Source organism: Equus asinus, chromosome 15 (assembly GCF_041296235.1).
Source record: "Equus asinus isolate D_3611 breed Donkey chromosome 15, EquAss-T2T_v2, whole genome shotgun sequence".
NCBI classification, from domain to species: domain Eukaryota; kingdom Metazoa; phylum Chordata; class Mammalia; order Perissodactyla; family Equidae; genus Equus; species Equus asinus.
This window is the reverse complement of record NC_091804.1, coordinates 23,144,263-23,159,564: the sequence shown is the minus strand read 5'-3', so window position 1 is coordinate 23,159,564 and position 15,302 is coordinate 23,144,263. Positions and strand designations below refer to the sequence as shown.

The 15,302-nt window shown below is 53.2% G+C and overlaps 1 protein-coding gene and 1 long non-coding RNA gene across 12 annotated transcripts in view; one reads left to right on the top strand and one right to left on the bottom strand.

Annotated features, from left to right (window-relative positions):
• BCL2L1 (BCL2 like 1) overlaps positions 1-14,620 on the top strand; it is a 46,342-nt gene extending 31,722 nt beyond the window's left edge. For all 11 annotated transcript variants that reach the window (XM_070485717.1, XM_070485718.1, XM_044748764.2 and 8 more), the window contains one exon: positions 12,963-14,620. In XM_070485717.1, the coding sequence (XP_070341818.1) occupies positions 12,963-13,100 (138 nt within the window). In that variant the 3' untranslated portion in view covers positions 13,101-14,620. The remainder of the gene's footprint in view (positions 1-12,962) is intronic.
• LOC106833715 (uncharacterized) lies at positions 541-6,880 on the bottom strand. Its single transcript, XR_006514379.2, has 2 exons — positions 6,745-6,880; positions 541-3,908 (listed from the first exon to the last, which is right to left on the bottom strand). It is a non-coding gene; the product is annotated as an uncharacterized lncRNA (long non-coding RNA).
• Positions 14,621-15,302: the final 682 nt, after the last annotated feature.

Below are 15,302 nucleotides of genomic sequence, written 5' to 3'. Positions count from 1 at the left end.
GGTAAGAACATTCCAGACAGAGGGAGCAAGTACAGAGAGCCCAAGGTAAGAAAGGTGTGCTTGGCGTGATTGAGGAAGAGCAGAGGAGGTGAGTGTGGCTAGAGCAGAGTGAGCAAGTGGTGGAACGTGAAGGTTTGTGTGGGCCATGGTGAGACACTGCCTCTTCCTCGGGGTGAGGCGGGAAGGCAGTGGAGTGTTTTGACCAGACAGGATCTGACTGCTTCCAGAAGGACCCTTCTGGCTGCTGTGTGGTGAGGGACCATAGTCGGGGGTACGAAGCTGGAAGACCAGTGAGAAGGTTGTTAGGATACAGGCAGAAGATGGTGTTGGCTTGGAGAAATGATGGCAGTGGAGGTAGTGAGAAGCACTGGGATTCTGGATAAATTTTGAATATAGATTCAAAGGAGTTTGCTGACAGATCAGGGCTACAGAGGATTTAAAGCTGGTTCCAAGATGTTCAGGCTTCGGCACCATTTACTGCAAAGGGGAAGGATGCAGAAAGAACAGGTTTGGGGGAGGAAATTAAGAATTTTCAATACATTTAAGTGAGTCAATTGATAGACAGATTTTAATAGTAATGATGATACATGGATAAGGCCCAAACAGTGATAGCTGAGATTGTGGGTGGAGCGGACCAGGTGTGACTACTTCCTTCCGGCTCTAAAATTCCACGTCAGTGACTTCAGACCTCGCAGTCTCCCATTCATGAAGAAGGGGAACCTGAGACTCCGCCTAGAAAGTAACAGAGCCACAAGGAATGACAGGAGAGGAATCCCTTGGACCAGGCTCCCCTCTTGTTCATTTGGAAGGACTTGAGAAGTCCTTGCACACAGCCTGGCCTCCTGGCGTTGCCTCATTCATTCACTCGCTCTCGCTGAGTACCTTCTGCCAGTAGGTCCCGGACTTCCTCCTCTTACTGCCATTCACCATTCAGGGGCTGGAGAGCAAATGACTTTGCTTCCACGGGAGCATAAATGTTTTTGTCTCTTTCTTCATCCCGTAGGGTTCCCATAGTTATCAAGCTGGAAAAAAATCCTCAAAGGCCTCCTGCCCTGGCTTTTGTAGCTGAGAAACGGGAGGCCAGAGAGGCAAGCAACTCCTAAAGTTCACATCCAATCCACTAGCAAATCCTTTCAGCTCTACTTTTAAAAATAAATTCTGAATCTGACTGCTTCTCACCAGCTTCCCTGGCGCCCTCCTGGCTAAGCCACCGTCATGTTTCTCCTGGATGACTGCATCAGCTCTTCACCGGACTCTCTTGCTTCCACCTTTGCACCTGGAAGTCTCCATCCAGCAACCAGAGGGACCTTGTTAAAACCAAAGTCAAATCATGTCCCTCTCCTGCTCAGAACCCTGCAGTGTTCCATGTCACTCAAAGGACAAGCCCAAGTCCTTAAATGGCCTTCAAGGCCCTGCACATCTGGCCCCTGGCTATTGCCAGACCCCATCGCTACCATTCTTCACTCATTCACATGGCTTCAGCCACCCTGGTGTCCTTCCTGTTCCTGGAGCACCCCAAGTATGTTCCTGCCTTAGGGCCTTTGCACTTACTGTTCCCTCTGCCTTTCCTCAGAACTTCGTAATGCCTGTTTCCTCACTTCATTCAGGCCTCTGGTCAAATGTCACCTCCTCAAGAAATTTCCCCTGACCACGGGTTCTAATCTTGCCCTCTTTCATGTTTCTTCCTAGGCCTTTTCTCTCACTTATGTTTCTTTTTAGCACTTACCACCATCTGACACATATATTTATTGCCTATCTCTTCCCATTAAATTGTAAATTCATGCAGGTAGGAGTTTTCATCCGATTTAGTCACGGCTTTATCCCCAACGCTTAACATAGTGCCTGGCATTTAGTGGGCACTTGATAAAGTTTTAAGGCATGAATGAATGTCCAGAGCTAAGCAGGGCTCTTGACTGGTCCTTCCTGCAACCCCACAGGTCAACCCACCAGGGGTCACAGTCTGTCTTAGAACACTCAGCTAACAGCTCCACTGAAGCTACTTGTCATCACTTTTGTTTCCAAGATAATGACCAGATGGAAGGAGGGACTTTTTCTTCAAGGCCTTGTGAGGGCTGGGTTGGGGGTAGGGAGGAAGCACAGAGCAGCCGTCAGCACACCTCTTCTTTTCCCACCCCAAGGGTACCCCGGGAACCTGGAGGCATGGCTCTTCCCTGTCTTCAGTGATTTCTGATTTCCAGGGGCCAAGAATAGCAGATCCTCAGTAAACAGTGGGTGGGTGGGTGGTGAAAGGTGAAGGAAGGGTTTGGTAACATCCCTCTGCATCTGTCCTGTTGCACTGGCAGGTGAACGTGCTGTGGAGTCAGACGCCCTCACTCAGTAACTGGTGAGCTCATGCAAAGCCTCATCGCTTCTCTGAGTCTTAGTTTCCTCCTTGGTAAAGTAAAGACAACACCTACTTGCAAGATTTTGAGACTGCAAGCAGGGGCTCAGTATACATTAGCTGTTATTTTTTTGTTTGTAGCTACAAATAATGAGATATACCGTGAGAATCACAAATGGGGCCACTCATTTTTAGCTATAAAAAAATATCAGCTAACATTTCTTGAGCACTTTCCATGGATCATTTAATCCTTGCTGCCAAGCCTGAGATGGAAGTACAGTGTTCCCGCTTTATAGACAGGACTCCAGGCTTGGAGAAGTAAAGGGTCTTGCCCCAGGTCCCACAAGTAGGCAGCCATAGAGGTGGGGTCGGAACCCACACTATTGGACTCCAGGGTCAAGAGGCCTTGCTTGCAGGGGAATCCCTTCAACTCCGCTGGGTCTCAGTTTCCCATCTGTTCAGGGAGAGGGGTTGAACTAAATATCTCTGTGAACCACAGGTCATGACACATGGTTTCTGGGTGGTCCACATGCCATATCACATGGGACAGTGAGTTGCTTCTGGGCCTCCTTGTGGTGATGGTGGTGGTGGTCTTCTGCAGTTTATTGGCGCTCTGGGTGTTGAGTGTGAACAGCAGACCTCCAAGTGGCCCCTCCCTGGGCATCATCAGCTACAGAGTACTCCAGCTCTCCTGGCACCATCTCAGGCATCTTGCTATTCTGCACCTTGAGGAGGCTGGTGGACTGGGGTAGAGATGAACCAGAAGACTGGAAGGAACCGGAATGTAGGAAATGCAACCCCGTGGGAGCCTTCAGCTGAGGTTTTGGTTACGAGGGTGTGTGTGAGAGCATTCATATGTACAGGGGGAGGGAAGGGTGTTGCAAGGATTTGCTCCGTCCCCAGATCCTCCAGAGCTGTTGGCTTCTGTGGAATTCCAAACATTTCCGATCAGATAAAGGTGGCTGAAAATACCCGGGACTTGTCTGGACTAGTTGGAGGCAGTGCTGGGGTGAGGAGGTTGAGGCCACAGGGGCAGAGCCCAGCAAGGTCTGGCCCCTCTGAGGAGCTTGCCCTGGGTCACAGATATACCCATTGCCCTTTTCTCCTGGAACCTGTAGGTTTGAGGGCAAGGCTCAGCAGTATTTGGGGTGGAGGAGGATCAGACCCTTTTGTGACACCAAGTCCTTCTACTCCGGAATGTCCCCTCTCACCTTCCACGCTAATTACTGGATCTTTTGGATACCCCTGAGAGAGAGAACCCAGGTTGTCACTCCTTTGTCCATATGTGAGTTAGTTTCATCGTCCTCATGCTGTGGCACTGGTGGGAGCCCTTCCGCTTCATTTTACGGGTGGAGAAAGTCCCAGACTTTCCCAGCATCCCAGACAGGGGATTGAATTCACCCCAAGGAAGCCAATGATAGAGCTGGGACTCAAAACCCACATCTGCTGACTGTCAGCCAGTGTTCTTTTCTTCACAGCATGCAGCATTGATCAGCACCAAACAAGGGAATGGGGGCATCTTTGGGCAGAAAGGAGGAAGGAGTGGCTGCTTTGGACCATGGAGTACCTGGAGGCATAGACCCCAGAAGGAAACAGAGTTTTAGGGAGAGGTTTAGCCCCAGAGACCAAGCCCCTCTTCCTTGTAGGTTGCTACCCCCATCCCTCCTGCCTGTTGCCTCAACACAGTGCAGAAGATGCCTTTTCCAAAACCTTCCCATAAGCTTTCTGTCCTCCCTCCTGAGCCTGGGAGAACTTAGTGTCTGGAGAGTCCTGAGCACCCTGGCCAATCTCCTGGTGCCTTGGGGCCTCCTCCAGGTCTTGCCAGGCAGTGAGGAGGGGGATGAAGAGAGAGAGAATTGACCTTTCTTCCCTTCCCTTCTCACTGTCCATCAGTCAGCATACTCACCAGAACCTTCTCTGGGCCCAGCACTGGGCTAGGCCTAGGGGATAGAGCTCATGGTCAAAAATGAACAGCTCAACAAACTGACAAGAGAGCTGAAGGAGACTTGGAGGCAGAGAGCAGGAGGCCTCCTTGAAGAAGTGGCCTGTAGACGTAAGAGATAAGTAAGAGAGAGTTCAGCAGAGGGACCAGCATGGGCAAAGGTCCTGAGGCTGAACAGAGCGTGGCATGTGAGGAATGAAGCAGCCTGGCCCTAGACAAAGCTGAGGAAGGCCTGCAGGGTCTTGCAGACCAAGGAGAAGGCTCTAGGACTTGGTCTAATGATCAGAGCAATAATAGTAACTGCTACGCATCATGCACAGTTCTAAGAGTTTTACATGTGTTGCTATTGAATCCTCACAGTGTTCTTGCGAAATAAGTACGTTTTTAATCCCCATTTTGTAGATGAGGTCCAAAGCTAAACATCTCAGTCTCATTGCAAGACTTATTGGGTACCTGCCTACTCTTTGTTCTGGCAGCCCAGCTTGGTGGAGAAATAGAAGTTGATTTGTCACTAGCCTTGGCCTCTTCCAGAAAGCACTGCCATTTTACAAATGAGGAAACTGACGCTCGGAGAGGAGCAGGGCCTGGTCCAGGGCCCAGAGCGAGGCCGGCAAAAATTCCTCTGCCAGCTCATGTTCCCTTCTCGGGTAGCCCTTGGCACAGAGATGGAGGAGAGCAGCAGAGGAGAGAGGACCAGAGCTAAGGTCAGCCAGTGGAGGGAGGTAGAGGGAAAGAGGCGAAAGTTTTCCAATAGAACTATCCAAAAATGAAAGGCTCCATCTGGGAGGGAGGGAACCCCTTATCACAAATGTGTAAGCAATGAATGCCCTAGAGATGCCTGTGAACTCCACAGGTACGGACCATGTGGAGTGAACCAGACCCACTATATGACCTGGGCACTCCTCCCTTCTCAGCCCCATCTGGGAAATGAGGATGTTAGGGGTGAGCTTGAGCATCACATGAAGGTTGGCTGGGTATGTTGTAAGGTCAATTTTGAGTCTCTGAGTCTGTTTCAAGGGTCCTTCTCACGCTGAACACTGGGAGATGAATGAAAGGCTGTGGCCATCTACTTGTGAGAGAATAGGGAGTCAGCAGGGTTGAGATGAGAGATGGTTGAGATGAGGGGAGGCCTCGGGATTCCAGGGAATGAATGCATATGAGCCTGGAGCAGCTGCCCAGGAGACATTAAGTGCTTGAGCTCTGGAGCCAGACTGCCTGGATTCAAATCCCAGCTGTGCCGTTTAAGAACTGTATGACCTTGGGAAGGTCGCTTGACCTCTCTGTGCCTGTTTCCTCATCTGCAACATGGAGAGTAATAATAGCACTTACTTTATTGGGTTATTGTGAGGATTAAGTGGATTCATATACACATCGAAGCTCTTAGCCTCATACCTGGTACATTGTAAGTGCTCAGTAAATATCAGCCATCACTCCCAGGGAACGAGGTCGTGAGCCCCTAAATGAGCATCTGTGCCCCCACTAAATGCATTTCTGAATTCTCTCTCTCTGCCTCCAAGACTAGTTCCCTAGTTCTGAGCCGAGGAGGTGGAGAGCCCACGCTCACACTGCTGGGCCCGATAGCTTTCTCGAGTCCCCAGCGGAGGTATTATCTCCTCCCAGCACAACCACTTCCTTTTCTGAGAAATGAGCACATCTGTCAGGCTTAGCTTCTTAGAACTAATGGTGGGGGAGGAGGCGGGGGAGGAGAGGCTGGCAGCTGACGGGCAGAGTTAGAGAAAGATTAACATGAAGTTTGCTGTGAGGATGCCTCCAAATATTCCTAAAGCCCAGATGGCTTGGGCCTCCCATAACACCCTCTTCAGCCAGTAACACCAAGGTCACCTAGCTTTACCAAGTGCATTCATCCCCTGTCTCACCACCACTGCCTGGTGAGGTCAAAGCAGGAGAAACTGAGGCTCAGAAGGAGAGAGGCTTGCTATGGTGCCCACAGCTGGGCTCGCTAGACTGAAGTGTTGGCCCCCGCACAGGCTGGCCAGCCTTCTCCTTGCCCTTGCCTCACTGAGCTGCCTCTCTGAGTTGCCCACATCCAGGCCCATGTTCCCCTGGCGTAGAGAGGCTGTGTTCCTCTCACGTTGCTGAGGCCAACAGCTCCCCTGGGAAAGCCGAGGGAAGTGGATTCCAACCACAAACCTCACTTCTTCCCAGTCTCCGCCTGCAACTCCCTGCCAAGAGAACGATAAGGCCTCTCCGTCTCCCCACCCCCTCTTCCTCCCATCTCCCAGGGATCTTCCTGCCATCTCTCAAGGCCTCATTTGTCTACTCAGCAGGCATTTATCAGCCTCTCCCTCAGGGAAACTGAGGCCAAGAGCAGAAAGTGACTCTGCAAGTGACTCACAGCCTGCCAATGCAAGGGCTGTGAGAAGGCCAGGGCAAAGTACAGTCCTAATGTCCCTGGCACTTTCCCTGGGCTGCTAGGAACCCCTTCCTCTTCTCCACCTACCTCTTTCTCGAAATAACCAAGCAGGAAGGAAGCAGTGGGCCTGGGCCCTCCAGAGTCACTCTAGAGGAAGGAAGAGCCTGTCTGGCACAGGCACTTGTTCCCCACTGAAGCCAGGACGGAAGGGTTTCACTTTCCCTCCTCATCTTCGTCACATCCTTTTCCTGTGGCACCCAGTTCCCCTCAGCTGGCTGGGGGCCAGAGCTCATTCATTCAGCTGGTGGCCTCAGGCCACCTTCCCCCTTCTAGAGGGACTCAGGGCTGTAGCCCTGGCCCAGAATATGAGATTTGCTGCTGTATATGCTGGGGCTTGAAACTGGCTTCCCCACTTACCCACTTTGGGTAGGACTCTTGGTATCTCTGAGCCTCAATTTACCTGGGCTTGGAATGAGGACCTCCTTCAGTAACAGTAGTGCATGCACCTGGCCCACGATGGGGCCTCAAGAAGTATTGTCCTTTTGAAAGTGAGCGGAGGTTAGGAGCAAAGGCAGTGGAGCCAGATTGTTGGTGCAGGCAACCCCGCCAGGTCACCAGTTCATTGTGTGACCTTGGGCAAGTCACAGATCGTCTGTGGGCCTCAGATCCATCAGCTGTATGATGAGTTAACAATAGTACCCACTGACCGACAGAGTGTGGAGACGGTTAAATAAACTGACCCATAAAGAGTGCCCTGCGGAATGAGTGCTCGGGAAACATCAGCTGCTGCTGCCACAGAGGAGGGTAATTCTCTGTGAGTAAAGATGCAGAGACTGACATGGCAGGACTGGACATCAGAATGAACACGCAGCCGGAACTCAGACAAGTCCCAGGGCCACCACTTCCTAGTTAGAGATTGTGGGTGCGCCCCTAAAGCTGACATTTCCCCATCTGTAGAACAAGGCTACTGATAAATGTTATGAGGATTAATGAAAGTAGTCATTCCTTTGTTCATCTAAAATAGATTCATTTAGAAGGGCACCTGCTGTGTTCCAGGTACAGCAGCAGGTTCTGGACATACCAATGACAAAACCACACACAGTCTAGTGGGAGAGACAACACGAAGAATAATCATTCAAGTGAATGTGGTTGTGCATGTGATCAGGAAATACGGCCCAGTCAGGATAACGCGCTTTAGCTCAGTGCCTGGCACAGGGAAAACATTCAAATGTGGAATAAAGGTCAGCTGCCATAATAACAGTTATGATTATTTTATTGTTACTTAAGAAGTAAGGACGCTATGGCAGGGAGGTGAAGTAACCTGCTCCAAGTCACACCTCTGGGAAGAAGCATGGAAATGTGGGAGATGAGAAAGGAGAAGGATGGGAATCGGAGGACTGATCAGATTCAAGTGGGGACCGCACTTCAGCCCCTGGGAGGGTGGGTGGTCTGCTGGCTCTTGGGCTGCTGCCCCAGGGGCATTGTTGTGACAGCCTTTTCCTGACTGCTGCAGGGTTGCAAGTGGCTGCAGGGTGACCTGCACTGTTGAGTTGGCTGCCTCTGGGCAGAGACCTAGCTGAAGTCGGTCTGTGCCCGTCTGGATGGGCCCCTGGCTTCAGACCTGGGTCAGACTTGGTCCCTGTTTACACTGAGCCCCCAGACTGGTGGGAGAGACCGACACACAGACAGAGGGCCTCAACCTAGGGACACCTTGCCTCTCCTTCCTGCCCCAGGACCTTTGCATTTGTTGCTTCTGCTGGAACATGCTCTTTTTTTACCCGAGATTTTTTATCCTCCCCGCTCATCACCACCGTGTCATTCAGGTCTCAGCTCAAACCTCACTTCTCCAGAGAGACTGTCACTGACCACTCCACTTAAGTCAGTCCCCAGGTATTCCCTGTCATCTCCCCATGACTTACTGTATTCAAAACCTCATCATCTCTGAAATTGTCTTGTTTCTTATTATTCTCTCTGCTTCCCACTAGAACAGTGTTTCTCAACCTTTTTTTTTTCCTTATCACCACTCCCCTAAGGAGTCTTTTTAGACATTCTTGTCTTAATTGCCTTCCCATGACGTTTGAATACCACAGCTGTACTGTGTATCTCTTTATGTACTGTGGCCCCGTGGAGAGCCACAAATCATTGTCATATTTAAGAATTTTTGCATCACCCCGTTGGAGGTGGTTTCAGCTCATTGAGAATGCTGGACTAGAACATAAGCTCCATGAAAACAGGGACCTTGTCTGTCTGTTCACTGCTCTGTCTCCAGGGCGGGGCTTGGGGCATGCTCATTGCCCAATAAGTATTTATGGTGTGAATGGAAGTCCAAAAACGCTGGGAGCACAAAGGAGACAGTCGTCCCAGAGTTAAAGGAGGGACAAGTAGGGAAGGCCTCTTGGAAGACAGGACTCCAAAGTAGAGTCTTGTAAGCTGAGTAGGGGGTGGCTGACTGAGGAAGGGAGATGTGGGGAGGGTGCCCAGTTAGGGGAGGACACGGTGTTGGCAAAGGCTAGGGGCACGAAGCACTCCGGAGTATGTGGGGTGGGGCCATTCCACAGGTGTGACCAGGACTGTTGGAGGCAGGACCTTGACAGTGGTCCCAGCCTTGGCTTCTCCTGGGCACCCTCTGGAGGGCCCGATGCCAAGTCTGGAGGGCCCCTGATTCCTAGTTCAAGCTCCACCATGAGCCAGCTGTGTGAAACTGTAGACTGGGCGCGGGGGTTGGCCTTGCTGATTTGCCGGGTCTGCCTGGCTGGAAGTCCATGCTTCTCCCATGGAGCCGAGTAGCCACTGCCTGTCCCCAGTGGCCCTCAAAACCTCCACCTGTATCTCCATGATGGTGGTCACAGCTACAAAGGAAACTTCTCCCACTTAGCTCTAACCCAACCTGAGGATGCTGACAGGCTCTCAGGCCTGGGTCTCCTGAAAGCCTGTGTGACATCAGAGACCTCCCTGCAGCCCACTCTTGCATCTCACCCCTTGCCCAGCATGCCAGCTCTGGCTAAAGCCAGTGGGAGCCACTGAGGAGTAGTGGGGTCTTATCGCTACTTTTCCAGACTGGGGCTGCTCTGCAATCCTGTTTATTTATCCAGAGCAGCCGCCCACTGAGAAAATGGCTGTGTTTGTTTCCAAGTGTGTCGTGTGAACCATGGGCTAAATATAAATATACCCACACCACTGCCTCCCCGGCACCCGCCCTGGAACAACACGCCCCATTTTGTTCGTGCTCCCTCTGCAAAAGCAATCCCCAGAATCCAGGCCCTTGGAAATCCTACTCCCCCCTCCCCAAGAGGAGCTCCTGAAATGGAGATGAAGGCCATCCTGGCCAGGAATGCGTGCGTGGGGGCTGGGCGGGTCAGAGCCTTGTTCTCTATGGCACCAAGATGAGAATGTTCCCTCCACCCTGGAGTGACTGTTCCTGGACAGTGAGTGCTTTGTGCCCTTGCAAGGACAGGGCCTGTTTACTCCAACCCAGCCCCAGAGCCGAAAATTTCCTGTGGCTGCCAGCCCTCTGCTTCAGGAAAGTTCCCATCAAGGGAGCCAGGCCTCTCCCATTTTGGCTGCAACCCCAGTGTCCCTGGTTTCTTGTGGGACATTTGGCCCCTTGGGATAACTAGGGCCACCTGGCCATGGCCTCACTTCTCCCAAGTTCCCCACACCCCAGGAGTGTCCCCCATCACAGATCAAACTTTTTTGTGGCTCCACCTGGGCCTGCTTCGCTTGGGAGGAGAAAATCCTGTAACAGTTTTCTTGTCCGCTGACCACAATGGAAGCTAGCCAGGATGAAGGCAGAGAGACAGGGAAACATATCCACGCCAGCCATGCCTGGGCCGCAGGGAGGCCAGAGTTCAGAGGCTGCTGCCGCCACTACCCTTCTCTCCCCAGACCTCAGGCTCCAGCCATGCCTGGGCCGCAGGGAGGCCAGAGTTCAGAGGCTGCTGCCGCCACTACCCTTCTCTCCCCAGACCTCAGGCTCCAGCCATGCCTGGGCCGCAGGGAGGCCAGAGTTCAGAGGCTGCTGCCGCCACTACCCTTCTCTCCCCAGACCTCAGGCTCCAGCTCAGCCCCACCCCTACATCCCTGTTCCTTGGGATCCATTCAGCACTAGTGACAGGATAGGTCCTCCCTGGCCCCTCACACAGGGCAGTGTCCTGCTGTAGCAGCACTCCCTTTGGAGCTGGCAGTCCTGGGCCCTGGTCTGGCTCTGCCACCTGTTAGCTGGGTGAACCCAGGCGAGGTCTTTCCTGTCCTAAACCTCAGTGTCTCGTCTGTGAAATGGGGCTCAAATCTCTACCTCTGGGGATTCTGATGAGGTGAAATAGGATAGCAATGCCTGGCACTTAGTAGGCATGCAGTACCCTCGTTCTACTTGTGTGTACTTTGAGCACCAGCTATGTGCCAGACGCTGTTCCAGGCACTGAGTGTATAGAAACAAGGCAGGGTCTCTCTAGTACAGGAAACAAATCAAAACAAAAGCAAAGTGTCGACTTTGGTTATGAAAAGTGCTGAGAAGAAAAATAAAGCAGGGTGAGGGGAGAGGTAGAGAGAGGTGGCAGTGGCTACCATTTTAGACAAGGTGGCCAGGGAAGGCCTCTCTGAGGAGATGATGTTAGAGTGGAGTCAAGACTGAAATGAGGGAGGCGGGTGATGATGACATGGGGTCAAGTGCCCCAGGCAGCTCCGAGCTCAGCAGATGTGCAAGGAACAGCAAGGAGGCCAGTGCACTCGGAGCAGAGCGGGCAGTGGGGAGGGGCCAGCTCCCACTAGACCTTGCTGGCCATGGTAAGGACTTTATTCCAGGCGTGATGGGAAGCCTTGGGAAGAGTGAGAGCGTGGAGTGACCTGGTCTGAACGGAGGGGCTGCCTGCTCTCCCCAGTGCCTTTTCCCCAGGACATGGTAAGCTGTCTGGGAGGGCCTCTGACTTATGCATCACTGCTACCTCCCTAATGGCTTAATAAATGTGGAGGATTCTTTGAGTCCCGTTAGCAGCTCAGTGCACGTGGCGCTCTGCTAGGTACCAGGGATGTGAACAGAAATGACACTGGCTTTCTAAGTGTGAGGGAAAACTGTTGGAGGGCTTTAAGCACAGGCATGCCATGATCTGATCTACATTTTTAAACATCTTCTCTGTGTGGAGCATGGACTGAGGGGGGTCGTCAAGACTAGAAGTGGGGCTAGGCAGGCATCACAGTGAGCAAACTGGCCAGGAGGCACCTGGGGCCAACTGGAGTTGGCAGGTGCTGTCTGAGGGAGCAGCCACTGCTCAGCCAGTTGGGACCAGGTGGAAATGTGGGCCCAGGCATGAGCCCTCGGTGGAGAGGCAAGAACATGGGCTCTGGAACCAGACAGTGACCCACTCCCTCCCTAGACACACACAGCGCACTTACTTCTAGGTGCTAGACACCAGCTTTGGACTCTGGTTCCACTACTGACAAAGCTGGGTGACCTGATAAGTCCCTGGGCCCTGAGAAACTCAGCTGCCTGGTCTGTAAGTGGGGAAAGACAGCCCGTATTGCAGCATTGTTGGGAGGATTAAAGGACAGATGGGGTGCGAAGCTCACTCATTAAAGGGTACTCCACACTCCCCTCTCCCCGCCCCAACGCTGGCTCTGCCCTGGGCTGGGTAATTCAACCCACAGCCCCTCCTTCCCGATCATGTGCTTCCCTCCTGACTAGCTTCAGGGCAGAGGGCTGTTGCTCACCTCCTCCAGGGCTCAGAGTCATGCCCCCCTGGGGTGGGGGACAGGGCCAGGGCCTCAGAGGCTCCCTCCAGAGTCCCCAGACCTGCTCTTCCCCTGAATCACTCTGGGGATTTAGCCCTGTCCGTTTCCTCTCCTTCCCTCCCCATTGTAGCAGCGGTAAGGCTGAGGCCTGGTGGTTCCTCACTACTTCAGACTCACTCCAAGCTCCCCCGTGCTTCCAGAGCACACATGGTCCAGCTCTTACTCATCTCCCCTTCTTTCCCCTACTCTGCTCCAGCCACCTGGCCTCCTTTCAGTTCCCGGACCCTGCCCATCTCTTTCCCACCTCAGGTTCTCTGGTACCACTTCCTACTGTCTGACCTTGGACAAAGCTCTTTCTCCACTTTGCACCTGTTCTCTCTGTAAGAAAATGGGTTGGTCATCCCCAGCTGGGGCTCAGGAAGGAGGGCGGCCCTCAACCCTTTATCTGGCCCAAAGTGGCATGGAGGGCTATGGTTTTTCAAATCACAAGGCCATTGCACACAGATGGCTCCCTTCCACCTACCCTCATTACTCTTTGAGGACTCAAACAGCACCTTCCCTTCTCTTCTCTCTCCCTGCAGGACACCTTTGTGGAACTCTACGGGAACAACGCGGCAGCCGAAAGCCGGAAGGGCCAGGAGCGCTTCAACCGCTGGTTCCTGACGGGCATGACTGTGGCTGGTGTGGTTCTGCTGGGCTCGCTCTTCAGTCGGAAGTGACCAGACACTGACCACCCACTCACCCTCCCACCCCGATCCTGACGCCACCATATCCCTCCATCTAGCCACCATTGCCACCAGGAGAACCACTACATGCAGCCCATGGCCACCTACCCATCACAGGGTTGGGCCTAGACCTGGTCCCCTGCAATTAGTTTTCTAGAATCTACCATGCTTCTGTGAGAGCCACCTTCCCCCACACCTCAGTTCTCCTGACCTCAGATCCCACAGTTTCCCACAAAATCTGCCCCATGGAAGCTGGCAGGTGTGGGGGGTTTGTGGCTGGGGGCTGGAGGGCCCTGCCTGATTGGTGGACCCCCTTACCCCTTAGCCTCCTGAGAATGCTTTCCTGCCAGGGAGCTGGACAGTTTTCTGACGCTTTTCCCCAGAAAGACTAGATTGCCTTTGTTTTGATGTTTGTGACCTCAGAATTGATCATTTCCTATCTAGCCCCAGGACCTGGGCTTCCCTTCCTTTCATCTCCACCCTCCAAGAGCCACTTAGGGGCAACTTCTGACTAATTAGGGATTCAGGCTGCTTGGGATAAAGAAACAAGGACCAGGACCCCTTCCCCACCTCTGGCCTGGCCAAAGTCCCTGCCCCCAGTCCCAGTGTCCTCCAGAGGCCTCTGGCTAGAGGCCAGCCCTACCCGGCAGGGAGTGGGCTGTAGCTGCAGGAAGCACCCCATGCCAAAGCTAGGGTGGCCCTTGCAGTTTAGCACCACCCCAGTTCCCTCCCCCTCCTTCTCCCCTGGCTCCCATGACCACGACTGAGGGACCAACGGGGCCCAAGACAGGTGCCCCAGAGCTGTTAGGGCCTCAGCTGCCTCACTTCCGGCAAGGAGATCAAGCCTGTGGCACCTTTACCTTGGGCTGCTGCCTATGGGGTCCAGGGGTTCAGGGACCTTGGCCAGAGGTGAAGGGGAGCTACAGGGAGCAACTGTGGGAGCCCTAGGGTCTTCCCTACCTCAGGCAGGAAGGGCAGGAAGGAGAGCCTGGTGCACGGGGTGGAGGTGGGGCTGGCTAGAGAGGCCAGTCCTGCCTGGCCACACAGATTCGTGCCCTACCCCTGTTTAGCCTGGGCAGCCGGGCTCCCAAGGTCAGAGTAGCCTGGCCAGGAGCTCTTCAGGCCTCCCTGTCTCCTCTGCTCCACCCATGGCCTGTCTCATCCCTGGGGTCCCAGCCTAGCACTGGCCACCCCGGGCTCTCTGCTGTACATATTCGAGACTAGTTTTTATTCCTTGTGAAGATGATATACTATTTTTGTTAAGCGTGTCTGTATTTATGTGTGAGGAGCTGCTGGCTTGCTGTGCGTGTGCACGTGGAGAGCTGGTGCCCAGAGATTGAACAGCCTGATGCTCCCTCCCCTGCCCTGGTCCGGGGAAGCCAGCCGGGGGTCCTGGCTCCTGAGGGACACCTGTCCCTCCCCCAATCCCCACCCCACACTTGTTCCAGCTCTTTGAAATAGTCTGTGTGAAGGTGAAAGTGCAGTTCAGTAATAAACTGTGTTGATTCAGTGAATGCAGGGCCTGGGCTCTTGTGTGCTCCAGGATGGGAATGGCGTGGCGGCTGCCAGAGAGGCCGCAGGACGGCCGGGGACTATGCTGCCTCTGCTGCCCTCCGGGGAGGACCTTGGGTAAGCCCCTTCCTCACTCGGGGCCTGAATTTCTCCACCTATACATTGAGGGGGTTTTTATTGAGCACCTGCTGTGTGCTGAGCACTGGGGCTGTGTGTGAATAGGACAGACACAGTCCCTGCCCTCGAGCTGACATTCTAGTGGAAGAAACAGCCCAGTAGCCACTTGGCAAGTATTTACTGAGCTCTGCTCTGCACAGACAGCTCCAGGCACTGGGAGTTCTGCGGTGAATAACCATTGTTCTTCATGGAGCTTCCATTCTGGTCGGGGAGTCAGGCAGACAAATAGAAGGATGACCCTGGCTGGGCCAGGGCAAAGGTGGTAAGAGGATGACCATAAGAAGCACGGCAAGACCTGAATAACCTGATGGGCAAGGAGGTAAGAAGGGGTCAGCCTTCAGACAACGTTTTAAAGGTAGATTCCACAAGACTGGCTGATGGATTAGAGAACTCTAGAGAGAAAGAGGAATCAAGGATGATTCGAGTTTTTGGAATAGTGAGGCATGCCATTATAATTACAAAATGAAGCACATGTCTGAAGCAACCCAAGAGGCTCATCATGAGTTT